The following is a 27,952-nucleotide window of genomic DNA, read 5'->3' on the forward strand; positions in this document are numbered from 1 at the left end:
AATCAGGGGACATACATCTTGTCTGCATTGACTTACCACATTTTCCCTCAATTTTCTTTCCAAATTGTACTGCTTATCAGCAATCAATGGAGTCTTTAAAAGAAAACTCAACAACGCGGGTAAGCAAAGCACCGATAATACATTTCTACGTTTTCCGAATTTGTTTCAAAATGTGTTTAGACGAATAGAAAGAAATAACACCGTTTGTCGTCGAGTTTGGTAGTGCATTACTCTTGGAGTAGAGTGTGAGGGAATTAACCTTGGCGGGATGTTGCAGTGTTTCAGGTAAAGGTAATTTGAAATTTAATTGAATGAAAACCGAAAAATGTAAAACATTTCTCTGTCCCTCACCAGGAGAACCCTAATGGTCACGTCGAGGAGCTAACGTAAGGATTTCATTAGGCACATGTTCTCTATGTCCCGTTTCAAATGACGAGCACCCACAAAACTGTTGTCGGTAGTGGAAGTCATCACTGATTGGTGTAATATTGAACGCGGTTTTACTGATGCAATTTTAACGGTATACATTAGCGCAGAAGTGCGCGTACAAAATGTCGATGAGGATGAACGCGCAGTGCAGTAACAAGTGTCTTTTCAAAATACCCACAACATGTGAAACACAGACCACAAATGGACCTGGAGACCTCCATGACGGACTGCTCCTCCGCGTTGGAGTTGTTCCTCAACAACAAGTTCTCGGAAGCACTGAAGGTGTTGAAGCCCTGGTACGCGGTACCGTCACACGGGGTCTCACGTCGAGCGGCCGCGTTGTTTGGCCGCTCTTAACGCAGGCATATGGTTTTCCTTTAGGAAGAGCCAGAGCATGTACCATGCGGTGGGCTACAGCAGCATCTTGGTGATGCAGGCGGGCATGACCTTTGACCTCAAGGACATAGACGCTGCCATGGCGTCGCTGGGAGAATCGCTAGAGACGTGTCAGAGGTAGGAATTTTTATTTTATTTTTTTTTTAATAAAGGCTGTCACCAGCGATGGCTTTCATAATAAACGGAAAGGAAATGTGTAACCGTGGGCAAGGGTTCTGATGGTGGTGTTTCAAAGCCTCTTTTGTGCCTTTCGTGAGCGGTTGTATTACATTAGGAGCGTTTGAGGTGTCTTGGAATGTGTGGTGTCCCAAGACAGCTCCCATTGTATAAGATAATTACTAACAGTCGATGCCAGGGGTCCCGAGAGAGAGAGCACATTGCCAGGGGTCCCGGTGATAAGGGAGGTGGAATGTGACCTGTGACCTATGTAAGGGAATCAGATAGTCAACGTTGTCTCTGGACAGCATAAAAGCACCCGCCCTAGTTTCATTCGGCAGAGAATGCATCCGGCTTTGTTCTCTCCCGGACGTCCGTGGCAAGTCTGGTCTGATGCTGTTCTTTTGTAATAAACCTATTATTTTACTCAAGTCAGCGTCAGCGGTCACTCCTTCGTCATCAACACATCAAAATCATCAAGAAACTACACGTTACACTGAATTACTGCTTTAACGTTTCAAATGCATTTGCTCCAATGTTTCCGAAATAGATTTCGCAAAAGGACAGGTTTCGTAGAGGCCTTAACCAACCTATGGAACCGGCAACCTTCCGACAACCTGACAGAAGGTTAGGGAAATCTTTAAATCTTTAAAGCTCATCTTGAAGCGTAGCTGACGTCAGTGTAGCTTCGCGAGAATCGTTCACCAGCGTTGCTCAGTCGCCAACCACTGGGCCTTCAGATAGTGAATTTGACGGCGGCTGATTGCCTGTGATACCATCTTTTGGTGAAGGCCAGACCCCCTTAAGGGCATTCAAAAGAACACTCTGCCTGTTCAAATGAATAAAGAACGGATGCAAGCCTTGATGCATTGAGCTTACCCACACTACTTGTTAACATGTTTTGTCTTGCCATTTAATGAAATGATGAACTATTATTCATTCATTGAATGATATATGAAATACTGAAATACACAAGGCAATCTAGGAAAAATTGCTTTCAACTGGTGATTCAACATAGATGAAAATGCCTTCATGGTGGGTTTATACATGTTATTAATGATTCAGGACTTCCAAACTCGCCCCTCAAAATGTATTCCCTTGAAAGTCCTCGAACAACTGTATGTGCAGACTACGTGTTCTGTGTCTGTACTTTCTCTCGGTCAAAGCCGCAGACTTTCTTCCCTGTGACTTCCTTGTTTGAGCAGAGGAGATGCACGCAGAGCTGTGCTACGCCGAGGTTCTCCTGCAGAAAGCCGCCCTGACTTTCCTGGACGAGAGCATCATCGGCTTCATCAAAGGGGGAATGAGGATACGAAACAGTTACCAGATTTTCAAGTGAGAAGGCGCGGGGAAAAGTTCAGCGGATGCCTGTGAGCAAAATAAGCTGCATCTACATTTTTATTTTTTTTTTTAATTTATTTTTCTCTCCCCAATTAGGGATTGCCAAGTCATGGTGAACAAAACCAAAGACATGGAAAATCTCAGCAACATGCACGTTCATTTCAGGTGCGGCGTCAACATGGGCATTGGATCCTTCAACCTGGTGAGTCGGCCCTCACGTGTTTGGTCGAATGAATTAGTCGGCATTCGTAGGCTCCTGCTTAAAAGCTTAGTGTTTTCTAATCTGAATTCAGAGCCACCAAAAATTATTTTTTTTTTGTTCAGTAATTGTTGAACTGACTTAACAGCACAACAATGCCTCCTTCAGATGCTGTCTCTGCTTCCGTCCAAAGTCCTGCGACTGATGGAGTTTCTGGGCTTTTCTGGAGACAGGGTGGGAGCTCAGGAAATTTTTCAAATGTTTGACGTAACACACAGCGTTTTGGCTGACCTTAAAGTGACATAATTGACCTTCAACGTCGGACTGTCTTGCCTTTAACGATTCCAGGAGCTGGGTTTGTCCGAACTGAGAGACGGTGCGTCCAGCCAGGGCCTGCGATCCATCCTCAGCATGCTGACACTGTTGATGTTCCATCTCTACATCACTGTCATTTTGGGTAAGACAGGCACGATTGGTTTGTCTCAGGCAGTATTTCACGGTTTTGTGAAGTTTAAGATAAAAGAGATGCATTGTAGGCTGGTGTGTGTGTGCATTTATTGACAAGAACAAGTCAGTTTCCTTTTCTTAGGACAGTAATTGATATTTAATTTGGGCTTGAAGACGAAAATATTAAATGTTTGTTTCTGAAGATTACTTTTTTTCACTTTCTAACAAATTGCTCCTATTTCTGTCAAAAGGCACTGGGGAAGTTGACCTAACAGAGGCTGAAGCTCTGCTGGAACCCTATGTTTCCAAATTTCCCAATGTAAGTTGAAAACTGAACGCACCTTTTATAGCCAACCATTTTGGAGAAGCTAGTTCCTCACCAGCACTAATTCAGCTCAAATGAAGATCTGGATCAAGCCAATCCGAGGAGTATGCCGGATGCTCCATTGATGCTTTTGAAACGTTTTTCCAGTTGTGAATCTGAAATAAATCTATCACTAAGGGACTGAAACAAGCCTACCGGAAATCCTAAGAATGTGCTTCAGAACTAAAGTCTGGGCTTTAAGATGGTAATCTTAAATTCCTTTGTTTTGAAACCTTTGGCTCGACAGACTTCACAACTCTCAAGGAGCATTTAAATAATTTGCCTTGTACATAGCTTAGCTTATCATCTTCACAACCTCCTCTATATTTTGTTTTATCCCTCTTAATTGTTTAATTTAAGGATTCATTTGTTAGTTATTTTCTGCTGCAGTCCAGTGTTACCACTGTTATTTCAATATTGACTGGAATGAAGAATTAATACTTTCAATTTTATTTATTTTTTTAACAAGGTTTACTTTTACAAAACTTGACTAGATGAGTCGATAGTCATGGCTAAACTGCATTTGCCATTATTAAAGTATACCTCTAAGGAAGAATATAAATATTTTGCTGTATATAGTCTTTGGAATAGATTTGGTGACCAAGTGTTTTCATAGTAGTGGAAAATAATAATGGTGATGGTGACCCTCATGATGGAAAATTCATTTGAGCAGTGTTCTGCATTAAAGGATATAAATAAAGTGTTTGCTTATCTCTGGATTATCTCCCCCCTACAATTGCATACATCCCTTCATAAAAGACTGTCAAGGGTCAATCGTTGCATCATTTTCTTCCAGCAGTCCAGGGCAGCACTATGTTGTTGTGAGGGGCAGACCTTTTTAAAAGTTGGGCCCCAATATTTCTTGCATAAATACTGCTCATCTGAAATGAAAACTGTCCATATGTTTGTTCAAAGGGAGCTTTGATGCTCTTCTACACTGCCAGAATCGCTCTGCTGAAGGGGAACTTCACCTTCGTGAGTAGCATTCGGGGGGGTGGCGGGTTAACTTCATCTGCCCGACTGTGTGACCGGTGACCAAGAATGACTGTGAGTTTGGGTTCCTCCTCAGGCTCAGGAGAAGTTCCTGGCGTGCATCGCGGCGCAGCAGGAGTGGCACCAGATCCACCACCTCTGCTACTGGGAGCTCATGTGGGCCTACTCCTTTGAGCAGAAGTGGAAAGAAGCCTACCGTTATGCTGACCTCCTGTCCAAGGAGAGCAAATGGTCCCAAGTGAATGAATTTAAAATGGTTTCCTCTAAATTCAACCCGTCACTCAGTTACAACGTCCTGTGTGTTTCTAAGTTGTGTCCATTCATTTCTCGCTGTAGGCCACTTACATATACCAGAAAGCTGCAATTTTGAGCATGCTCCCCGAGGGAGAAGTGAAGGCCACGGGGGAAAATGTGGAAGAGTTATTCAGGTGAGCATCGTAGAGCCCCTCCCCTCTCTTCTGGGCGCATACATGTATGTAGTGTTTTACATTCAGTGAGGGGCGTGGTTTCCTAGGAAGGTGGATGGCCTTCGGCTGAGGATCGCTGGGAAGTCTATTCCAACAGAGAAGTTTGCCGCAAAGAAGGCGCAAAGATACATTCCCAATAACGCTGTGAAGCTCGTCGTCCCCGCGTTGGTGAGGACAGTGTCTCCTTTATGAATTCACAGCATTATGAAACTAAACGATGAAAACAAATAATCGGTGTAAAAGGAAAATCTGTTTTCTTATCGGATATAAAAGCGGAAGCTCTTCTTCTCAGGAAATGATGTACGTGTGGAATGGCTTCATGATATTAGGAAAAAGACCGGAGCTGACTCATGGCGTCTTGGCCACAATAAAGAAAGCTGAGGATGAACTCAAAGATGACCCAAGTGAGTGAAATAACTGTAATTTATAATTAAAAAAAAAAATTTTTTTTATGTATTTGAAAATAAAACCTAATGCTAAAGTGTGGATGTGTTTTATTCAAAAAAACACTTTTATGTGCAGGCCCATCAGAGTATCACACGGATGACAAATGTCTGGTCCAGCTTCTAAAGGGCCTGTGTCTGAAACAGCTGGGGTGTCTGGATGAAGCTGAGCTCTGCTTCACAAGGGTCACTTCCAAGTGAGAACACATAGCAACCCTACACAACTCTGCCAACTCGTTATTGTTTATCCTTTTTAAGATTTTGAACACATATACACATGCATTTTATTAACCATATCATCATTCAGGTTTTGTTTTTTCTCCTGGAAGATCTGTGGCACTAATTCGATTTTGTTTTGGGTTTGTTTTTTTTTGTTTTTTTTTTTTTATAGCGAAAATAATATCAAGTATGATGACTACCTGGTACCATTTGCTATGTATGAGATGGGCTTGATATATAAGCAGAGAGGTCACATTGGCGAGGCCGTTGACCTTCTGGAAAAAATCAAGTATGTGGAACATATCAACACATGTGAAATATTCTTTCACATGGTTGTAAATATCCTGTCAGTGTCAAATGGGTTTAAATCTGTCTCTGTTGTCTAGGATGAACTACAAGGAATACAGCATGGAATCCCGATTGCACTTTCGGATCCATGCAGCACTCAACACAATGGGCTCCTACCCCAACAAACCATATCCTTCACGCATACAAGCTTGAAGCACAGAGGGGTGGGGAACCTTCTTCCTGTTTGGTGCCAGACTAATGTTACATATATAACTGTGGTCTGTAGACTACTATTGTATGAAATATAAAAATAGGCATTTTTTTTTTCATTATAACCAAGCCAAAAGGTTTCATAATTTTTGCATTATTTTGTTATATAAAGATATACGGTATAATAACTTGTTCAAATTGTAAAACAAAATATATAGGCTATATCAAATCTAAAGAAACACCCTTCAGGCTGTGGGATGTTGACGAGGGGGCCGTAATAGAGCCCATGGACCAGAGGTTCCCCACTCCTGCCCTGCCTGTGGCAGGACATCCAAGTTAAAGAAGAAGAAATGGATTCAAACGTTGCATATACTATTTTTCCCCCAATATTTATCATTTTTCTTGCAGTCTATTTGGTGCCTTACTGATAAACAATGTCATTAGTTGTACCAATAAATGTTTGTATTTATGATAGTCCATGATGTAAAGGTTATACTTAATAGTATTATTTTAATAAATGGTATTTGAATCCAATATCGGACTTTTGTACCCCTCTGCAAATGATCTGAGGTGAAGGTTCCAGGATTGGTTATTTAAACTGTTCACAGGATGCTCAACTATTCAACACATTAAAGTGAGTCGAATTAAATCCTTAACATGATCTATGACATGGTCTTGTAAAGGTGTACCATTGAGCATTTAAAATTTTCAGAAATCTAACAATTTGTGCATTTAGTATGAGTCATGTCCTTTATTTAGGCATTTGTAGTGAGCAATTTGAAAGAATTCTATGTAGATTTTTATTTTTTGTAATCAGCAAAATAAAGTCACTTAAGTCAACCCATGAACAAAAGTATCATCGCTGTGCTTCGATTAGATGGGATAATGTTGTTAAAGGGTGGATGGGCGTTTTGTTTTTTTTACCCAGTTCTTATTGAAAATGTTGGTTCTGTCATTGATAAATGTTGATAGCACAACCTACCTGAAGGCTTTACTACTGAGAAACTTACCAATCTGCTGCAGCTTCTCACTGTGGAAATGTGGTCCAATGGGGCAAACGTTTAAGCCTTAAATCTCTTTTTTCGAATATGGGAAACTCACAATATAATCGTTATTCTATACCGAAAAGGCTGCAAGTTGTACATTGTATTAGATTTCTCATGGTTTTATTAACTCAGTTATTTTGGGCACACCCATGCTAACCCAACAGGCTGGAAACAGGAAGTTTCTCCACTTCCTACTAGCAATGTTATATAGTTGTCACTCTTTGGATGTACTGCAACAATTTAAAAAAGTACTTTGAAACTAAAATGTATTTCTGTTATTCAATAGATGTTCAAAATACATTAAGAACCACATGACTATAATGTGCGTTTCCTGAAAAGAAGATTTTTTTATTTTTTTTTAAGGCTTTAAAGGGAATCAGACAACTTTTCTGCCATAACTCATTATGCAGTTACTGTTGGTTGCACGGCGTAATGTTTGTAGAGTGATGAAACCTTCGGCGTGTAGATGGGATCACTATGCACTCCCACCGCCACCGGGTACCAACTCCCGGGGAAATGATCGATTTACGGCAGTGCTTCAATCAATGCGCAACCATTAACGGAAATGTCAAACGGTGGAGCAATCTATGGTAGATGGATCATAAACCCTTGTAAATGAAAACGAGTTATTGAGATCGGTTGAGAACGTTATAGTGCCTTTTATCCAGAAAAAACACAGCTTTACTTGTGTTTGTGTACGGGCCAGCCTTGCCCGCTTCAATATGGCCGCGACGTTGACGTATTGTAGGAACGAGCAGAAGCGGTAAATGCGGCGTCTGTGTGTGATCGGCTGTGATTGTGTAACCAAAAGAAACACGATTTAACTGAAGTTGGGATAATTTCAATTGACCTCTTGAGTGGAAACGCTTCTTTCTGTTCTCTTATTTCCGCTGATGTCCTTGCGACAGCGGCTCAAAAGTTGTCTATCGCGCCTTTAAACCTTTGCCCCATTCGCAGTATAGTGATCATTTGAACACTATACAATAATGTCAAGGTTGAAACAAAGATAACATATCATTTTAGGTCCCCGTGTGTGTTCGTATTTGAATGGGTACACAGGTAAATCGATAAATAAATAAAAAAAATCCGGGAAAACCAGTTAAATGTTATAGATTGTGGCGCTGGTCCCACCTGCAGGCTGCCTGTGAGGCCACGTGGTGCAGCGGCTGATCAGCTGACCCAGCCGGTGCGGAGGAGGAGGAGGAGGAGGAGGGAGGAGCAGGAAGGAAGATGGAAGGGAACAGGGACGAGGCGGAAAAATGTATAAATATAGCATCCAAAGCCCTCGAAGCCGGCGACAAAGAGAAGGCGCTGAAATTCCTCAACAAGGCGGAGAAGCTGTACCCCACGGACAGGGCGAAAGGTAGCGTGTTTGTAGCGTTCGCTGACGACGCCCGGCCGGACCTCCATTCAGCCCAGTTCATTAGCATTAGCACGAGCTAGCTGCGCTAGCCGCTGTCACATCCGTTCACTGGCGTCACCCGTGGCTGTTTTGCGTACGAATAGACGCGTTAAAAAGTTGACACGATGGCGTGAAATAAGTGTTGTTATCAAGTTGTCACGCTGTCAGCAGTAGCATCTGACTGCCGTTCGGGTAGCGGGCCTACGTTAGAGAAAACTGGGCTGCTACGCTAGCTTCCCGTGTGTGTGTGTGTGTGTGTGTGTGTGTGTGTGTGTGTGTGTGTGTGTGTGTGTGTGTGTGTGTGTGTGTGTGTGTGTGTGTGTAATTCAAAGTCATGTCACAAGATGTGGACAACATATGTACAGATTGTTTTCTTTTCTTTTTTTTTTTTCAACTGAGCGTGAACTGTCGATACAGTTTAAGTTTGTTATTCAACTTTTGTGGTTTTCATTTGTAGGGTTAGTGCATATTGCCATTTTTCATTCAAATTATTTTATGTCAATTTCGATCCAGGGATGGGTTAAGTATCTAAAGCGGAAAACAAAAACAACTCTACAGGACCCAACTAATGTGTAATTGTTCACAGGGAAACATTGCAAATGAATATTACTGGTGGTAACTGCTAACAGTGCGTGGACAGGACTGTGGGTTGTGCAGCAAACAGGCCAGGCCACAGCTTGCTGCCAATCTCATAATTGAATTAGTCAGGCTTATCTCGGACATAGTATTGTCTGAATCAGTGTGGATGTACCATGCAATGGAATTGTATTTATGTACTGTATACATATGTTGTGTTTTGAAGTATGTTTCTAAAAAATGTTCAATCATTTCTATTAAAAAAACAAAAACATGCCTCTGAAAGGAAAATTCTTGAGTTACATACCCAGCTGGTCTTGTACTCAAGCAGTGTTAATGTGCACACACCTTTTTAATGTTGTAGTATGTGGGGGTAACCTGCCTCCAGTCTGTGGCATTTAATCTATCAACATCTAACAAGATAAAACCAAGCTTTAGGTGTTAATCTTTTGGAATGACCGGAGACATGATCGCAAACACCGTTGTGCACCAAAGCTGATAAGCTGACAAGAATCTTGCAAAAATGCCCTGTATGACTATCACTTTATTAGGGCGGAAATCATGACTGAAAAAACATGCATTAATAAAGTTGGACTAAATCTAATTTAATATAGAGATATGCAATACAAAATTGTCATACAATTACAAACCAAAGACATTCTCAGTTACAATGTCTTTAATTTTTGTTTCAGTTATTAATTTAATCATTCGTTAAAAAAAATCACCTGTAACCGGATGTGTCATTGAGTTCGGGAAAAAAACAAAACCTGAAACAGGAAATAAATTATATTCATCATGATAAAACAGCAAAGCATCAAGCCTGATACAGGTGTCTGTATTAGGAGGATATGAATGGAGAACAAAGCAGCATGCTTAAAGAAGTTATAGTTGGATACTGCATTAGTTTTGATCATTGCACACCGCTATAGCTGAACCCTTAAATGTTTTCCATGTCCATAATTTCACTAGTCATCACTACTAGATGATAAACTGGCACTGTGGGGGTTGTTTGTTTTTGGATGTAACCGATTGTTTCCTGGTTTTGATGCACTCCATTGTCATATCTCAGCAAGTCTGACATACTAAGCGAGGACAAAGATTTGTTGTCAAAATCTCATCTCCGTAAAGTACGGTGCATACCTGACCTGCTTTGGGGGAAGGGCAGGATGTGTTTGGGCTAATGGGTGACGCATAGAAAAGCCATCTCAACCCTGGCTTTTTCCTAAATGAGTGAAAGGAAAAATAAATGGAAAAAGTTGCTATTGATGCATTTCTTGCTGGTTCTCCATGAGAATTATATATGCAAGTGACTTTAAATAGACTTTCTGAATAATTTCTCTACTTTGCTGTAGAATTATGTGCAATCAAGGTTTAGCATGAATACATAATTTCTCTTTTTAGTATGTAAAGTAATATTAAATGGTTTAAGAGCAACTATGTTTTAGCTGTTATTATTTCATTAGAACTGGTTAATTGCTGAAGGAGAGTATTCTAATGACATTTGGACTAACGCGAAAATTGTCTCCATGTATCCATCGACAAATGCAATAAAAAATGATTAACTTCGAACATTCTTGGGTACTGCTTCAAGATAAGATGTCAGTGTCCAACTTTGACATAACTGTCTATAGATAGTTACAGATACTCATACCCCAATTGAGTCAATAACACAGAAACACCTTTATATGAATTGTATAACCAAATTTTATAGTCATATTTTATGCCCTTTATTTTGATGTATGTGAACGTGTATTTGCTTTGCGGGATTGCTTCCGGGTTTCCTAGATGTGCTTATGTCCAAATTCATAACTTGAAGCTATATTTACTTCACCAGATCGGTGAAGTCCTTCCTACCAGCACTTGCTTAGCACACCCATCTAACATGCAAGGGTGACCAAGGGTGGTCGCAGAGGGATTCCTGTGCTAGAATATTCCCCCAAAGGAGATAATAGGCTGTCTGGTAGTCGGAAGGAGAGGGCTTGTGTTCCGTGATTGCAAAATGGAACTAAAAGCGGGAGTAAACTGGGATTCTTGCCATAATCGTATTAACATTATATCCAAAACTGTCATAAGCTAATTATTTCCTGTAATCGCTCCATCAGTGTACATGTAAACACACCCATTGTTTCAGCACCGATTCAATAACTTGCCAAAGACAAGGTGTAATGATAACCAGCTGCTCATCTGCCAAGTCTGGCTTTTCTCACTATGCGCTAATTCATTTATTTGCCTCCGCCAGCTTTGTTGGACGCGTTAACAAGTAATGGCAGCTCGGCAGGAAACGGTGCCTATTGCAGGAGGCCAACGAGCAGTTCTCCAAGCAGCGGTGACCAGTCGGACCGTGAGGGCCACGCCTCTGGAGGAGGAGAGTCCAAGAGCTACACCAAAGAGAAGCTGGAGGGTGTCCAAAGGTAAGATAAGAGACTAAATTGTCTCGCTCGTCACAAGCTCCTCTACTTTTCCTCAGGTTTCTAGATTTGTTACTATAGGATGTTTTCCGTTTATCACTCGGTCCCCATCTTGTACTGCCCACTCCAATTGGTCAATGTGATGTTGCCCTACAGAAAAAATACAGACTCCATCAATTAAGGCCCTTCTTTTTTCACTGCCTAAGGGCTTTGCCAAGGAAAAACATTTCGAAAAATGACTTGTGGTGTTCTCTCCGTTTCATCATTAGAATTTTTTTTTTTAATTCATAAAGGATGTTTGGCAGTCCACTACATAGTAAACACATAGCATACTAAAAATCAGTATCCTTAAAATGCAAACTACATGTCTGCAAGTGAACAATTCAGACCCTGATATTTTAGAAAATGACACATTTTGGCTGAGAAATGTTTTTCACATTTCGTTTTCGTGCAGGGCAGACAATGTTATTTCTTTACCTCTTGTCTAATATTAAACAGAATAGTCAATGTGCAATCTAGTTCTTTTTAAGGATGTTTCCATCTATCATTGAATTGCAGTCATTGAGTTACTCTTGTGTAGTTAATGGTAATCTCAGATTGCGTAATCCAGAATAATCTGCTGTGAACGGAATGTTAGGCTCCATGAAAACAAAAAGGTCTAGAAAGAGGAATGTATTGCGCTTCTGAATGATTTTAATTATCCTCAGACAGAACTTGCACCATATTGAACCTCTTTCTGTTTGTCTCCTGGGCCACATCAAATAATTCTTAAACCCTTTTTCTGCAATGACCCCTTGTATTCTAACCACAAACCTGGTGCTCATTAATGCTTCTATAATAGCATTCTACACTCTAAAAGTTTATACTCCGGCTACAATATGCTCTTCCAGGTTGAATAAATAATTTTTAAAGCCGTCTCTAACCATGTCAAGACCGGCACTCTAGCGGGAGCTGTCCTCATCGCGTGTGTTCAAGCCTCTTTATTTGCAGCTCAATGAGGACACCGCAGTCTCCGCAGTGTTCTTCACACTCAGCCATCACTATGGGAACCTCTAGGGCTTGGCTGCTCGCCCACGAGGGGAGAAAAGAACACAGTGAAAATCCAGAAGTGGGAATGTTTAGATGGGAAATAAGAGATGAACGTGCTGGAGTTTTGAACTGAGACAAAAATGCAGACTGTTGGATGATGCATCTTTTTATTTTCTTGAAATGGTAAATAAAAAAAACACCGGTATGGAGCTCAGCACTTGGGACTATTATGTATCTTGCAATTCACTCAATGTCTTGCATGTTTTCGGTTCGTCCCCCTGGTGGTTTACATAATAACTCTGTTGGGAAATGTTTAGCTGTAACCAGCATCATCTCCTATAATCAAGTTTACCTGCCTATGTTGGATTACCATTATTGCATTTAAGAAGCTCCCTTGATGGCATCAATACTCCACAAGCGCAGACCGTGACGAGCTTGATGTGCTCTGTCTCCTTGATTTAATGAGTTGATGCAACATCACAACCTAAACCTACAACCTGTCCAAAACAAGAAGAGTAGCCCTGCAGCTGTACCCTTTGCCCTATCGCAGCCCAATTGACTTATTTGCATATTAAACATATAAATCACTGTTACCATCTTCACACTAAAACACTCTGTGAATACACATGTACAGTACATACATGTGTAATACATGGGGGTTTTGGATAACTGAATCTCACAGAGGCCTGCAGTTTGTGCACTTATAAAATCTCAACTTCAATTCTGATGTATCTGCGGTCTGCATCAACAAATGCTGATTGGTTGGTTGGATGGTCCAGCAAAAAGACCCAAATGGCAAAGAAAGCTGTGAAGCAATATAATTTACAGTTGATGATTCCTAGTACATTAAACCTTTGTAACAGAGCTGATTACAATCTCAGTGTACTTCTGTGTTCTGCTTCTGTTTTGGGTATACACAAACCAGCCTTTTATGACACTGCCCGTGAATGGAAAATGTTGCCTGGAAGAAACATGTACAACGATGTCTCACTGTCTGTCTTTAGGATAAAACGCTGTAAGGACTACTACGAAGTGCTTGGTATCAGTAAAGACGCCAGTGACGACGATCTGAAAAAAGCCTACCGGAAACTAGCGCTCAAGTTTCACCCCGACAAAAACCACGCACCTGGAGCAACAGAGGCCTTTAAGAGTAATTACTGTCATTTAAAATGTGAAGCTGATGTTCATGGCTAGATCTGGAGAGCACAATGCTAATTCCTTTCGCGACGATATACAGTCATGGCTAAAAACATTGCTACCCATGCCTTTTTTTTCTAAATGTTTCTCTAAATTAAAATTGCATTAATGAAACGAAACAATTATTTTTCCTTTTAATATATATATGTTTGTGATTCAGCACTGGGAATTTTCGTTTAAAAAAACAGAAATTTACAAAACTGACACGTAGATTTTATATAGGGTAGCACATCTTTTGGTGGAAAATAACTGCAATCAAGTGCCTCTTCATATTGCAACCTGCCATTGTCTCCCTCCAGAGATTGGGAATGCATATGCAGTGCTGAGTAACCCTGACAAGAGAAGACAGTATGATCTGACTGGAGGGGAGGAGCCCAGCGGTCCAGGCCACGCACACGGAGGAGGCTTCGACTTCCATAGGGGCTTTGAGGCGGACATCACTCCTGAGGACCTATTTAACATGTTCTTCGGAGGCGGATTCCCTTCCTGTAAGCCGTAGTTAACTTTCTACAAAAACAAGTAAAATGCGCTTATATACAGAGTTTATGGTTATTGATGTGTTTGTATCGCCCTATCACTACAAGTCACAATTGGAAAGTGAGCGTGGGAAATACCATGCGACTTAATTTACAATTAATTCTGTACAATCATAATGGAAGGTTAGTATTTTTTCATAATGCCTATATTCGGTTATGAGACTTTTTTTTTTTCTTCTCTCTCCTCCTTAACATTGGATAAAGGTGTCAACATATCCTTATGGAAACGGGCAGTGCAAGCAAGGGTCATGTGTGATAGTAAAAAGGAAATCATTGTCGTATATTTTTTTTATCGGAACTGATTATGTAGTTTACCATTGTTTGGTTCGCCATGTTGATACCAAACCATTATTGGGCAATTACAAATTGTGACACAGGGGCAACATTTTTCGATCTCCCTATGGCACATGCTTGCAATGCCCTGATTGGCCAGCAGGTGTCCCAGCTGGACACGGTTTGTGTAAACACTTTCATGAACACTAAGAATTTAGTTTAATAGAGTAGAGACAAACGCAGGACATTTGCGCGAAACTGCATCCCCTTGACATGAAATAAATATGGGGAACGAGGCGTCATTAACTGAGAAGGATTAATTCTTTATATATATATTTTTTTTTAAATGAGTTGGATGGTGAGAGTAATTCTATCCTGTGTCTTAAATCTTCCACATCCCTGTGTGTTCTTTCCACAGCGTCCACACACACCTTCACCAACGGCAGAGCTCGCTACAGCCAACAGACCGATCAAAGACAAGAGAGGGCGGAGGAGAGGGGTGATGTATGTGTTGAGTCACATGAGCTACTAATTGGCATATTTTATGCAAAATTATCTTGCTTATGACGTTGATCTTAAAACAGATACGAGACTTTGGCCCAAGTCGCCATCCTTGAGCTATTCATGGGCATTATGGAATGATTTTGTTCCGACTACAACGTGGTCAAAGCCCACAGTAGTAGTTGTCAGTGTATCTCAGGAGGCCTTGAAATCAATTTGTGATGCTTGTCCTCACAGTGTTGCTCAGAGAGCAATTGGCAGAGATGGATAATTTTTCTCAAATGGAGAAACATACCTGCAGCAATATACGGCGTTAAATATAGAATATATACATCAGAATGTATATAACAACAAAACACTTTCCTCAGTTAAATGCAGTGTTTGTATTTTGTTAAAGTTCAATCCAAAGTTCTCAAACTACAGGTCAATATGTTTCACTTCTGTGGCGCTGAAAAGATGATGCAACCTGATGAAATCAATTGTATTTTCAGTGTGCTTGACACAAAACATGTAGTTTGTCTATGTTGCAATCTCACTACTTGCTTACTGCACCAGAATCTGCTTGGAATTCAATTATTTAATGTTCTGGGTCAATTTTATTTTCTGTCTCATTGCATTGATACAACAGTAGCTGTAGGTTTAAGGTGCTGATATGATTTGACGCTATGTGACGTGAGCTGGTGTGTCCTGTATTTGTGTTTAGGGTGGCTTCTCCATGTTCATCCAGCTGATGCCTATTGTGGTCCTCATACTGGTGTCTATTCTGAGCCAGCTGATGGTGTCCACCCCACCCTACAGCCTATATTCTCGACCGTGCGTATACTCGTTCTCACTTTTTGTCTTCAGTACATCGCAAAATTTATCACACATATATGGCACATGTGACTATACACTGATCAGCCACAACAAGTAAAAACCACTGACATGTGAATAACATTGCTTGTTTAGTTCCAATGGCACCTGTCAACAGGTGGGATACTGGATATAAGGCAACAAGTGAAAGTCAATTGTTGATGTGTTGGAAGCAGGAAGAATGGGCAAGCGTAAGGATCTGAGCGACTTTGACAAGGTCTAAATTGTGAAGGCTAGACGACTGGATCAGAGCATCTCCAAAACGACAGGTCTTGTGGTGTGTTCCCAGTACAGTGGTTGGTACCTACCAAAAGTGGTCCAAGGAAGGACAACTGGCGACAGGGTCATGGGCGCCCATGGATTCATTGATGTGTGTGGGGAGTGAAGTCTAGCCTGTTGTGTCCGATCCCACAGAAGAGCTACTGTAGCACAAATTGGGGAAAAGGTTAATGCGGCTATGATAGAAAGGTGTCAGAACACACAGTGCATCACAGCTTGCTGTGTATGGGGCTGCGTAGCCGCAGACCGGTCAGAGTGGCCATGCTGAACCCTGTCCACCACCGAAAGCACCTACAATGGACATGTGAGCGTCAGAACTGGACCATGGAGCAATGGAAGAAGGTGGCCTGGTCTGATGAATCATGGTTTCTTCTACATCATGTGGATGGTCGGGTTTCGGGTCTGATCCGATGGAGCATCTGTGGGATGTGCTGGAACAAGAAGCCTGATCCATGGGGGCCCCACCTCACAACTTACAGGACTTAAAGAATTTGCTGCTAACGTCTTGGTGCCAGATATCACAGGACACCTTCAGAGGTCTTGTGGAGTCCATGCCTCCACGGGTCAGAGCTGTTTTGGCAGCACAAGGGGGACTTACACAATATTGGTGGTTTTAATGTTGTGGCTGATCGGTGTATGTGATGGCAAATGTGACCAATGGCTATAAATCAAAGTGCTTTATACAATTTTTAACCACTTAATTTGCTGGTATTGTTTTTGTAAATATATCACATAGTTTTTATACATATAAAATGTATTTATTTGTGACATTTATCATGGAGAACATTATCCGTTTTACTACTTGAGTCAACACCTTTAGTCAACCTCCTTGGTGTTCGCGTCCAAGCCCTTCATTGTATCTGTAAATGTAACAGGGGAGGCTGTAAACCTTGAAACCTTGGAAGTGTTTCCACTCCAGAAAACGTTTAATGTTGAGACAGTGAAGCATCAATTTGTAAAACTTATTTGACGTACCGAATGAATCTCTCAATATAGTACATAAAACCATGCGTTGCAGGATTTTCAAAAGTGTTCATGTCTCATATGTTTCACCCCCTTGCAGGTCCACAGGTCAGACCTTGAAGCGACAGACAGAAAATCTGCATGTTGACTACTATGTCACTAGAGATTTTAAATCTGAGTATAAGGGCTCAGCACTACAGAAGATTGAGAAAAATGTAGAGGAAGACTATGTGTCGAATATCAGGAATAACTGCTGGAAAGAGCGACAGACAAGTAAGTCGCTCTGTAAAACGTTGCTCACAGAAATAGTTGCTTTATTGACTGAATGTTTACAGTGCTCTAGCTGCATATAGTCACTATACTTCCAATCTTCCAAAAATATACACCTTTACAATATCAACAGATGTGGGTCTTTTGTTATTTATTTTCTGTATCTAATTTGTTTACGCACTTTAATTTTAGTCATTAATTTTTGTATAACTTTCCATGTTGCCTCCTTAATTTTAACACTATATAAATGCAGTTCCCTAATTCACTTTTATTGGCCAGATCTGGAGGAATATACTTTTATTTATTTATCTTTTACTTGCTTCAAATCTTTTCCAATTCTGCTCTAAATGTATACCTCTAAAGTATGAATTATTTTAGACCTTCATTAGTGACTGGTTTTAAAATCGCCGTCTTGTGTGGACCCTCGCTCACCCTTGGTTATGTTCCTGTCTTGCCCAGAAACAGACCTGCTGTACGCTGCCAAGGTGTACCGGGACGACCGCATGCGCAAGAAGGCGGAGCTCATGACCATGGAAAACTGTAGGGAGCTGGACAGACTAAATGACCTCTTCAGAGGTGGATGAACTGGCCACACATGGACTTTTTAGAAAAAATGAAATTTTATATATATATATATATATATATATATATATATATATATATATATATATATATATATATATATATATATATATATATATATAAAAAATCAATAGTGAATTCTATGTATGTAAATGTTTTTTTAAGGAAGTATCTTTGAGGTAGAAGTTTGGGAAAAAAATAAAGACTAATACTTTAGCCTTACAGTGGAAATTGTAACCCCACTCCCCTTCCTCTTCCTCCACCTACTGCGAACACCTCAGTAACATTGTACAGAACCAATTCCACTGTCTACTAGAAAACCCTGTACTCCCTATTTTTATTTTTTATTTTTTTTTAAACGTTCATCTGTTTTCTCTGGAACCAAGGAAAGGGATCCTTGATTGTAAATCAGAAAGTGGTGTGCTGGCGTACAACTTCAAGTGGAATTCAAGAGATGTTGGTCAAAAGTGAGTTAAACTCTGGACTAACATGTGCGTTGCGTGCTCAAATCACCATGGGAGACGCTGTCCAACCAGATCTGTGCCGGTCCCGGAGAACCTGAAAACCCTCGTCAAATGCTTCTTGGCTACGGACCCGCCGCCTGAGCGTGGAGCTCCATGGATCATCAACAGTTAAGCGCCGTTTTGATACTGGAACATCTGATGGTGTTCACTTCAAAATGTGACATTGCTTGGGACACTGCTGGAGAGACATTGAAACTGTTATTCTTCATAAATTGTTGTACAGTTTTGTTTTTTTTTGGGTATTTTTTTATGTTTTGGAGTTTATGGCATTATTTAAATAGAAAACGAAGGATTTTCGTCAATGCTTGACTAATCATTGGAATAAATTAAAAGTTACCATAGGTTGGGCAGATTTGTCTTGAAGGTCATTACTGATGACAGCCATTACTTTATTTGGTTTAAAAAAAAAAAAAAAAAAAATTGCTGGTGACATTGTTTTGAGGCTTGACCAGTAAATGGGTAGGAACCACAAATAAATGGCGGCCAGTTCATTATGTTAAATTAAAAAAAACGCACTAATTTGCTGACTTATCTTGTTGGAACATCCACGAGGGTGGCTGTGCACGTCGGGCCCCAACGAGCAGGCTCAAAAAGGTGACGTCACCACAAGACACGCTTGTCGTCCGCGCGGTTCCCTGTTGGTCAATCAGTATCACGTGACCAACGAACCCGGAAGATAACCAGAACTCGGTGAGTCCGCGCCGCGTCGATGCTCGTGAATTGACGTGGACGAGGGAGAGCACGAAATGAGCTAAACTCGTGTTTCGTGTTTCGTGGGGGTCGACGAGAAAAGAACGATCCGCGCCGTCCGCCCTGACTCTCGTGCGGGGCTTGCCATGTACGGCGGCGGCCGCGGCCTCGTCCTTCTGCTGGGGTTGTGCTCGTGTGGCTGTATCCCGAGCGTCGGCTCATGTCAACAGGAGCCGCACACGCCGGACTGGAGAATGACCCTGAAGAACATCCGCAACGGGATCCACAAGATCGACACTTACCTCAACGCGGCGCTGGACCTGTTCGGGGGCGACGACGGCTTGTGCCGTTATAAATGCAGTGACGGTGAGAACGCTCCCGCCCCCCTGTCCCCTTCTCGGTTAATCCGTAAGATTGTTTGCTTATTATTTCGTTGGATTCTTTTTTTTGTTTGTTTGTTTTTATAAAGCTGTCACTTTTTAAGAAACCCTCAACAGTCTTTGCTGTTTGCGTGGGTGGCAGACCCCGCCACCAAGCCCGCAAATCTGGTAACTCCCGGTTTGAACTGTTGACTCGAGTTTAATACTGCGTTTCGTACACTTTTTTTTATTTTTTTTGAACCAAATACAACATTTAATTGACACGCTATGCATTGACACGCACACTAAAGTTCTACCTTGTTTCAGACCATGTCTGTGGTCCGACGCTCAAGTTTAGCTTTCGATTCAACTTAACGCCGCAGTGAGCGGCCGCTTCACAGCGCCTGTATTCAAGGTGCAAACATGTTCCTCGGAATTTTTTGGTATTTTTTTTTCTACACGCAGACCTGCTAAAACCATGTCTAGATCCGTGCTTTCAGTAGTCAAACCTGGAATAGTTTATAATAAGAAGCCCATGTTGCATTTCTAACACAGTTTCTGATTTGTGGAAGTAATATTGTATTGTGTGTGAAAACACAAACAATGTGGATTTTACTGGAATTCTGCACATTGGCCACATAAACAAGGTATATTTCAAAAAAAAAAAAAAAAGACTGTACTTATAGCTGTCAAACCTGGACTAGATTATATTAAGTCCATATGGCATTTCTGACAGTTTCTAATTTACTGTGTGTGTGTGTGTGTGTGTTTTGACTACGGTTCCCTGAACTTTTTCCTTAGCTGCCGAATCGGAAGCCAACTTCAGCGTCGTGTCCGCGGTCCTAGTACAATACAAAACATGTTTCCATTTGCCTTTTTCTCGTAGGTTACAAGCCAGCCCCTCGTCCTGGCTACAAACCACCTCCACCCAATGGATGTGGATCTCCCCTGTTTGGATTTCAGGTAAACCGTGACGGCATCTCTCAATTCACCAGACATATAATACAAATTAATAATAAAAAACATACATTTTATGGCATGAATTGTAAATGTTTAATATAACAAAACACAAATGATATAGAATACATGTATCTTTTTTAGTTCGATATAGGCATCCCATCCATGACCAGATGTTGTAACCAACACGACCGTTGTTATGACTCCTGTGGTCGTGAGAAACATGACTGCGACTTGCAGTTTCAAGACTGTCTGGGGACAATTTGCAGAAATGTACAAAATACACTGGGATTGGCCAAAAGTGTCCAAGGTAAGACTGAGTCACAATCGCCTAAAATAAATGTAGGTTTTAGTGATTTGTGGTGAGACTTTAAAAAAAGAGCCTTATTTTTGGATATATATTGATCGGCCACAACATTAAAACCACCACTAATAACCACAAATATTGTATAGATCCCCCCCGTGTCGCCAAAACAGCTCCGACACGTCGAGGCATGGACTGAAGACCTCTGAAGGTGTCCTGTGGTATCTGGCACCAAGACATTAGCAGCAGATCCTTTAAGTCCTGGAAGTTGCGAGGTGCCCTCCACCCATGGATCAGGCTTGTTGTTCCAGCACATCCTACAGATGCTCCATTGGATCAGACCCGAACCCCGGCCATCCACATGATGTAGAAGGAACCGTGATTCATCAGACCAGGCCACCTTCTTCCATTGCTCCATGGTCCAGTTCTGATGCTCACATGTCCATTGTAGGTGCTTTCAGTGGTGGACAGGGGTCAGCATGGACACTCTGACAGGTCTGCTGCTACACAGCCCCATACACAGCAAGCTGTGATGCACTGTGTGTTCTGACACCTTTCTATCAGAGCAGCATGAACTTTTTCAACAATTTGTGCCACAGTAGCTCTTCTGTGGGATCAGACCAGAGAGGCTAGACTTCATTCCCCACACACACATCAATGAGCCTTGGGCGCCCATGACACCTGTCGCCGGTTCGCCGGTTGTCCTTCCTTGGACCACTTTTGGTAGGTACCACTCCATACCAGGAACACTCCACAAGACCTGCCGTTTTGGAGATGCTCTGATCCAGTCGTCTAGCCTTCACAATTTGGACCTTGTCAAAGTTGCTCAGATCCTTACGCTTGCCCATTTTTCCTGCTTCAACACATCAACAATTTACTTTCTCTTGCTGCTTGTATCCAGTATCCCACCCATTGACAGGTGCCATTGGAACCAGATGAGCAATGTTATTCACCTGTCAGTGGTTTTAATGTTGTGGCTGATCGGTGTAGGCTGGAACAGGCTCATGAAAGTGTACTGTTATAGCATCGCGGTTTCGTGAGTTAAAAAAAGTTAACATTTTAATTAGACTAACGTACGTATTCCCCCTTCATCTATGCAGCATGTGAATCAGCGGTGAATCTGCTGTTCGACGCTGTCATGCACTTGGGGTGTAAGCCTTACCTCGACAGCCAGCAGGAGTGCTGTATTTGCCAGTACGAACAGAAGAGGGAGCTATGACTGCTACGTGAACCGAATTGTGACCTGGACCCATTTAAATTATTGTACCATTCACTGATAAATGACCATCTCAAATCTGAATTCCACAGGGATGGAGCTTTTAGGGGGTCTTCAAGCACCACTGTTGTTGTTTGCCTCTTTAACTGAGGTATGCTTTCCAAATAAATAGTTACTTATAAAAAGTAAAATATATGTGTTGATAACAACCTATCCATTAATTATTTATGTATTTTGCTATATTTGTTGGTGAAATTTAGTTCATTGTACAGTTTATTTGAGAGATGAATGGACATGATGATAAGTGTCTTTAATCTGTGGCGATATTTGATTTTTGTCGACCTCGTAAACTATTAATTTTGCTTGCAGAAATAAATAAATAAATAAATCTGCATTGTGTGCTTCATTTTTCCAGTACAAGAGGCCGAGAATCTCATCATGGAATGTTCTGTCATTGGATATGAACCATATTGGATATAACGGCTTAGTTTAAAAACAAAGTCAGAATTGACATTTCTATGTACAGTAGGTCAAATGCAAGCCAAAACAAATAAAATGAATCAGGGACTGGATGGCTGTTCATCAGTGATTCTTAGGTCCATATCCTTGTGAATTGCTATGACACCGCACATACTACTTTTTCTCTCGTCAATTGTAATCAGGATAAGTTGATGCTGCATAATAGACTGTTAGATCAGGTTACTGGGCATGACAAGTAGTTTTACTTGTAATTACTATTTCAAGATTCAAGGTTTTTATTCGTCCCTTACATATACATACTTTCATACACATATGCAGTGAAATGTAATGCGACGCACCCGGTGATAGCACGCAATATGTCCGAGGAAAAATTTCTAATAGCCCAACTAACTGGCTCCTAAAACCTAACACAGTAAGTCGAATACTTATGGAATAAAATAAAATGCAATAAGAATAAAATGCAATAGATAGAGGGAATATGCTTATGTAGATGGAATAAGGCAATTCTGTATATACAGATATGTGCAATCGAGTGGCATTTGATCGAACTTTAACTACATTCAAGGGCGATGCTTTGGCCGTGACCTTTTATCTCGGACTCCGCGACTTGATGAACTCATTCCTCATTCAAATCGTTGAGGAATGAGTTCCTCATGGGGGGCAACGCGGAAGTCGCGGCCGGGGCGACCTTTGACGGATTGAAAACTCCACCAATCACCCGCCTCCGCTGTCGAGCAGCCAATAGGGTTTTAGGGGGCGGGGCTACTCGCAGCCTCGCTCCCGGCTCCCACGAAGCGCAGAGTTGGGTCCGGTCGAGTCGTGGAAAGCGTCGCTCCCCGAAGGCCGCGGACATGTCTGCCGCGGAAAACAGCGCCCACGGAGGTGAGACATCCAGCGGACACCCGCCGGTTCGTTGATACACGCTTTTTCGGTTCTGTTCGTGTTGTCATTCCGTCGTTTTCTCACCCTCCCACGTCGGTAGGAAGCGTCGCTGCCGACAGCGGAACCGCAACGAACCGTCCAGGTGAGCGCCCCAGGTCGCAGAGGTGTTTTTACCCGCGACACTCGTGAACCCAGGGAGGGGTTGTTTTATTTTGGAAACGTTGACGGATTAGAAAATGCCCGAACATGAACCGAAAGCGATCGTTCTGAGATGAAACACTGATTTTATGAGTCGTGCTTCGAGGTTAATTATTGACCCAGGGCTTATTCCAGCACGACCTGCCTTTTATGGGGGGACCGTGAAGATCGTTCAGTCACGTAGTCCCTGTTATGTACAGGTCACCTTTTATCCATGTATAAAATGTATATTTTATAATAATAACAACAGTGATGTATGATAATGGTTTACAGTGCGAATTATTGATACAGAGGTTTATTGATATTTTTTTTTTTTTTAGGTCTATTGTATAGTGACAATTTTGCTTCTCTTTTTTGAAAACATTTTTGGGTTCATTTCATATGACCATTTAAATTTTTTTTTTTTTAATTATTATTATTACTCATTAATTATCATTACCATTTATTATTTGTATTTTTGCATATTTATCCAACTATCCCTACCATTTCACCCGTCCTATTACCACTCGGTCATATCAAATCATGTATTTGTACTCAACTTTTATGACATTGATTCCAACTGTGTTGGCATTTCTATTCTTATTGTAATTATTCTTGTTATGGCCATAGTTTAGTTTTTTTTAATATATTATTTCCCTATTAAGATCAGTGTCTCTTTTGCAAAGGGAGACCTGTGCACATACGAACATAGTTTCACACAAATACTCACAATGCACAAACAGACGGACGGAATCAACAATTAAGAAATCTGAAATCCTGCACCTTCCACGTGTGTGTAAAGGGCGCGGCGGAGAGCGCCTGCCATTCACCTGTGTTCTTTTTACGGGGCCGGGCCGTCTTTATCCCCCTGTCACTCAGCTGCTGGAGGTCAGGAGCGCTCTGCTCGGAGGACAATGGCTGCTCGACCCCCGTGCTCACCTGTGGTGTCACCCTTTAATAATGGCTCCAAAAAAAAAGGAGCTCCATCACCTCCCCGCCCATCACAAACCTGCGGTGTGACATTTTGCGGACAGCTATTTAGACATGCAAAGCAAGGAATTAAAAAAACAACTCATTGAGGATTCAAAGTATTGTGATTTAAAACGGCCGAAATACACCATAAAGTGGATGATTTGCTTTTTTTTAAATTTATTTTATTTTTTTCCCCTCCATAGAATGCACCGACAACATTACAGAGGTGGATGCCTACTTCAGAAGGCAAGGATTTTAATTATTCAAAGCTTCAAACATGCTGTTTGATGGTGTGGGTTTTTTTTTTTTTTTTTTTTTCCCAATTGGACATTTAAGTGTTCACCACCGTTAATATCTAACATCTTGTCATGGCCGCAGTTGCACAATTTCTTTGGATCCGGCAGAGGAGTACAAGATGGACAACAAGAAGCGTGGCCGAGTGCTCATCTTCAACCAGGAGCGATTCTATTGGCAGCTGATGATGAATAACCGGCACGGAACAAACAGAGACCGCGAAAACCTGGAGATAAGGTGGCATTTTAAACTTTACCGCTCTTATGAAGCCACCGAAGCAGGGTTTAAGGAAATAAAGGGGGTTAAAAAGCAAAAACGTGTGTTCTTAGAAGAGCACTAAGGCCCTTGGGTAATCAGAGCTTTTTTAAGAACCTGTCGAGACCAGTCTGGCAACAGTGCTCCCCCCCCCCACACACACACACACACACACACACACACACACACACACACACACACACACACACACACACACACACACACACACACACACACACACACACGTCGGATCCTGTTGTAACTGTTTCTATGTTCTTTCTATCTTAGCTTTAAAGACTTGGGCTTTGACGTGCAAGTCCACGACGATCTCAAACGGAACGAAGTTCTGAGTAAGATCAGCGAAGGTAGGCACTGTGGTTTTTTGTTTTATTTTTCGATTTGAAAACCCGCGTTGTGATTCGCCCGGGGGGAAAGGAAAAAAAAAAAAAAAAAAAAAAAAAAAAAAACTTTTCTCCACGACCCCGTTCAAATGTTACCGGTGGAAAATTTCTCACGACTTGTTATCGCACAACTCACTTTGGTTCGGTGCGAGCCTCATTAGCTGTGTCCATACTCTGTGCGTCCCTCCAGCTGCGGGGGACAACCACGCCGACGCAGACTGCTTCGCGTGCATCTTCCTGAGCCACGGCGAGAACGAACATATTTACGCCTACGACGACAAGATCAGCATCAAGGAAATCACAGCGCTGTTCAAAGGCGACAAGTGCAGGAGCCTCGTCGGGAAGCCCAAGATCTTCATCCTCCAAGTAGGCCATCCCATAATCCGTCCGCATTTGTTCGGGTTTCACCAGAGGAGCCCGATGTGCTGCCGTCTCCTAGGACAGCTGCGGGATTCCTGTGGCTGGAGGAGCTGTGGGCAGGGCTGCAAGCTCTGGCACCTCGGAGGACTTTTACATTTCCGCGGTGGCATCAATCGGGTTTTCCGTCTTGGCCCGACTCACATTGTTCTCCAGCAGATTAGACGACTGCAGTTCTTCCCAAGAATATGTAAAACGTAAAAAACTTTTGTTCTGGACAAAAGTTCTTATTAGGACAGTTTGACAAAAAACAACCCTTAGATCAGCTCATTGGCTGCATGTACACACCCTGCGTGCACCTCGAGGCTTTGGATGGTTTGGCGGGTGCATCCAGATCCAGCCCGCTCACTGGTTAACAACCAGTCACATAAGAGCAAAAGTTTAATTTGGCGAAGGTGCACTTGTGACCGTAGTTATTTGTTCTATTTTGGATTGTATGATATTTTGTTTATACTCGTCTCTCATTGACTCGGACTTATGAAGCGTGCATTTCCTCCCGCAGGCGTGCCGCGGCGACAGGCACGACGTCCCGGTGACTCCCATGGACGTAGTGGACAGCGAGGCCATGGCCAACCAGGTGGTGGTGGACGCCGGGGTGGTGCACACCCTCCCTGCGGGGGCCGACTTCCTCATGTGCTACTCCGTGGCCGAAGGTGAGAGAGCGTAGAGTTACTTATTTACCACCTTGGAATCCAGGATTTCACAGATGATCTGTGTTCAGTGAACCTCAGCGTTGGCGTCCTCTCCTCTGCGTGTCCGTCCAGGCTACTACTCCCACCGGGAGACGGTCAACGGGTCTTGGTACATCCAGGATCTGTGCGAGTCCCTTGGCAAGTTTGGCAAATCCCTGGAGTTGACGGAGCTGCTCACGCTGGTCAACAGGAAGGTGTCCCTGCGGCGCGTGGGCAGCTCCAACGATCCCAACGCCATCGGAAAGAAGCAGGTGCCCTGCTTCGCCTCCATGCTCACCAAGAAGCTCTACTTCCGACCCAAAAAAAACGGATCCACTTGAATGAGACTTGTTTGGGTTGGTTTCCCCGCCAAAACGAGTCCCGTCACCACCAATCCACACTTTTTCCAAACCTTTCTAAGTAGTTTTCTCTGGTGATCGACCATGATGTGCTCGTCAAGTGTTCATTTTCCATGTGTGTTGCATAATAGTATCAAAGCTCAGGTCTTTCCCCTTCTAGTGATTGTTGTTCTAGATCTACGACTCCAAACACTTTTCTGTTCAACCGGTTTTCTTCAGGCTACCAGACCACGGGCATTCCAGAAATGCTGACATGTCAGATTAAACAATGAACAAGGAAGGAGATTTAAACCATTTTTGTATGGGGCAACTACATCACTGCCTCATTGCCTTGAAGACCCTTAATGATTTTTGTTTTTTTCCTTCAAGCTTGTTTTAACAAAAAGGGAATTTATGTTCATCTTGTGATGTCGGGAGTTCCAGTTAAAAATGTAACTATGCTTAACGTGCACCTAAAAACTGCACCAAATTATAGTTGGAATGGAAAATACCTCAGGTAGGAGATCTTCCTTTCATTAACGTTGCAAGGCGTTCCACGTGATCCTTGACTCAGGAGAAAATCATTTGACTCCATGTCCTTGTAGCAACACTCTTAGATATATTTTACTTTTTTTTTTTTTTTTTTTTTTTTTAATAAATCACGCATAATGTGAAATTTCTAATCCCACTGTGCACACAATTTGCAGACAAATTTGTCTGAAAATTTTGACTTGATTTATTTTCTTTAATCCTTAAATGTCAAATATAAATTTAAACAACTCAGGAACCATATTGTCCATCTACCAGCAACACTACTATCTTAATAAGTGCAATTCCGTAGAGATTCCCATGTTTTTATAATATATATTTTTTAAATCAAACTAATGGACGACTTCTATAGAACCAGAATTGGGAAACTGGAGTTCTGAATGTTTCAGTTGAGTTGTTGAGAGGACGTGTGACAAAATGGGAAACGATATGTAAAGCCAGGTTGACCTGTTGATTCTTAAAAACAAAAACAAAAGTTGTACTATTGGGGGCAGCTCATTCATTAGTTCATATCACACAACCATCCATTTGGCTTTTTTTTTTTTTCTGTTTGAAAATAAAATTTGAATGATGGAAAACACTTTCATTAAATGAGCATCA

The 27,952-nt window shown here is 41.8% G+C and overlaps 4 protein-coding genes across 4 annotated transcripts; all 4 read left to right on the forward strand.

Annotated features, from left to right (window-relative positions):
* The first annotated feature begins 10 nt into the window (after window positions 1-10).
* Window positions 11-6,366, forward strand: LOC307228729 (tetratricopeptide repeat protein 39B-like). The gene is made up of 18 exons (XM_079998498.1): window positions 11-119; window positions 355-386; window positions 624-725; window positions 811-942; window positions 1,532-1,608; window positions 2,187-2,316; window positions 2,419-2,524; window positions 2,690-2,755; window positions 2,870-2,978; window positions 3,220-3,287; window positions 4,248-4,307; window positions 4,402-4,563; window positions 4,662-4,753; window positions 4,840-4,960; window positions 5,085-5,196; window positions 5,315-5,432; window positions 5,627-5,743; window positions 5,841-6,366. Exons 1-18 carry the CDS (start codon window positions 87-89, stop codon window positions 5,953-5,955), a joined length of 1,752 nt encoding a protein of 583 aa, XP_079854624.1. The 5' UTR covers window positions 11-86; the 3' UTR covers window positions 5,956-6,366.
* Window positions 6,367-8,209: 1,843 nt separating this feature from the next.
* Window positions 8,210-17,883, forward strand: dnajb14 (DnaJ heat shock protein family (Hsp40) member B14). The gene is made up of 8 exons (XM_079999182.1): window positions 8,210-8,361; window positions 11,216-11,387; window positions 13,418-13,563; window positions 13,910-14,098; window positions 14,838-14,923; window positions 15,624-15,733; window positions 17,115-17,287; window positions 17,744-17,883. Exons 1-8 carry the CDS (start codon window positions 8,229-8,231, stop codon window positions 17,866-17,868), a joined length of 1,134 nt encoding a protein of 377 aa, XP_079855308.1. The 5' UTR covers window positions 8,210-8,228; the 3' UTR covers window positions 17,869-17,883.
* Window positions 17,884-19,051: 1,168 nt separating this feature from the next.
* Window positions 19,052-22,287, forward strand: pla2g12a (phospholipase A2, group XIIA). The gene is made up of 4 exons (XM_079999144.1): window positions 19,052-19,446; window positions 20,326-20,402; window positions 20,541-20,706; window positions 21,801-22,287. Exons 1-4 carry the CDS (start codon window positions 19,227-19,229, stop codon window positions 21,917-21,919), a joined length of 582 nt encoding a protein of 193 aa, XP_079855270.1. The 5' UTR covers window positions 19,052-19,226; the 3' UTR covers window positions 21,920-22,287.
* Window positions 22,288-23,190: 903 nt separating this feature from the next.
* Window positions 23,191-27,950, forward strand: LOC307229204 (caspase-6-like). The gene is made up of 8 exons (XM_079999143.1): window positions 23,191-23,278; window positions 23,379-23,420; window positions 24,631-24,673; window positions 24,806-24,958; window positions 25,265-25,341; window positions 25,568-25,743; window positions 26,297-26,447; window positions 26,559-27,950. Exons 1-8 carry the CDS (start codon window positions 23,248-23,250, stop codon window positions 26,804-26,806), a joined length of 921 nt encoding a protein of 306 aa, XP_079855269.1. The 5' UTR covers window positions 23,191-23,247; the 3' UTR covers window positions 26,807-27,950.
* The last annotated feature ends 2 nt before the right edge of the window (window positions 27,951-27,952 follow it).

The sequence above is a fragment of the Zeus faber genome (genome assembly GCF_960531495.2).
Source record: "Zeus faber genome assembly, chromosome: 4".
In the NCBI taxonomy this organism is placed as follows: Eukaryota; Metazoa; Chordata; class Actinopteri; order Zeiformes; family Zeidae; genus Zeus; species Zeus faber.

Bases quoted from the DNA above. Each gene is read 5' to 3' on its own strand.
- LOC307228729 (XM_079998498.1), top strand. From the start codon at position 87: ATGGAGTCTTTAAAAGAAAACTCAACAACGCGG. The intron at 1,609-2,186 runs GTTAGGGAAATC...TTGTTTGAGCAG, and splicing joins TTCCGACAACCTGACAGAAG to AGGAGATGCACGCAGAGCTG. The intron at 2,979-3,219 runs GTAAGACAGGCA...TTCTGTCAAAAG, and splicing joins CTACATCACTGTCATTTTGG to GCACTGGGGAAGTTGACCTA.
- dnajb14 (XM_079999182.1), top strand. From the start codon at position 8,229: ATGGAAGGGAACAGGGACGAGGCGGAAAAATGTATAAATATAGCATCC. The intron at 11,388-13,417 runs GTAAGATAAGAG...GTCTGTCTTTAG, and splicing joins AAGCTGGAGGGTGTCCAAAG to GATAAAACGCTGTAAGGACT. The intron at 14,924-15,623 runs GTATGTGTTGAG...ATTTGTGTTTAG, and splicing joins GGGCGGAGGAGAGGGGTGAT to GGTGGCTTCTCCATGTTCAT.
- pla2g12a (XM_079999144.1), top strand. From the start codon at position 19,227: ATGTACGGCGGCGGCCGCGGCCTCGTCCTTCTGCTGGGGTTGTGCTCG. The intron at 20,403-20,540 runs GTAAACCGTGAC...TATCTTTTTTAG, and splicing joins CTCCCCTGTTTGGATTTCAG to TTCGATATAGGCATCCCATC. The intron at 20,707-21,800 runs GTAAGACTGAGT...TCATCTATGCAG, and splicing joins ATTGGCCAAAAGTGTCCAAG to CATGTGAATCAGCGGTGAAT.
- LOC307229204 (XM_079999143.1), top strand. From the start codon at position 23,248: ATGTCTGCCGCGGAAAACAGCGCCCACGGAG. The intron at 23,421-24,630 runs GTGAGCGCCCCA...TCCCCTCCATAG, and splicing joins AACCGCAACGAACCGTCCAG to AATGCACCGACAACATTACA. The intron at 24,959-25,264 runs GTGGCATTTTAA...TTTCTATCTTAG, and splicing joins CGCGAAAACCTGGAGATAAG to CTTTAAAGACTTGGGCTTTG.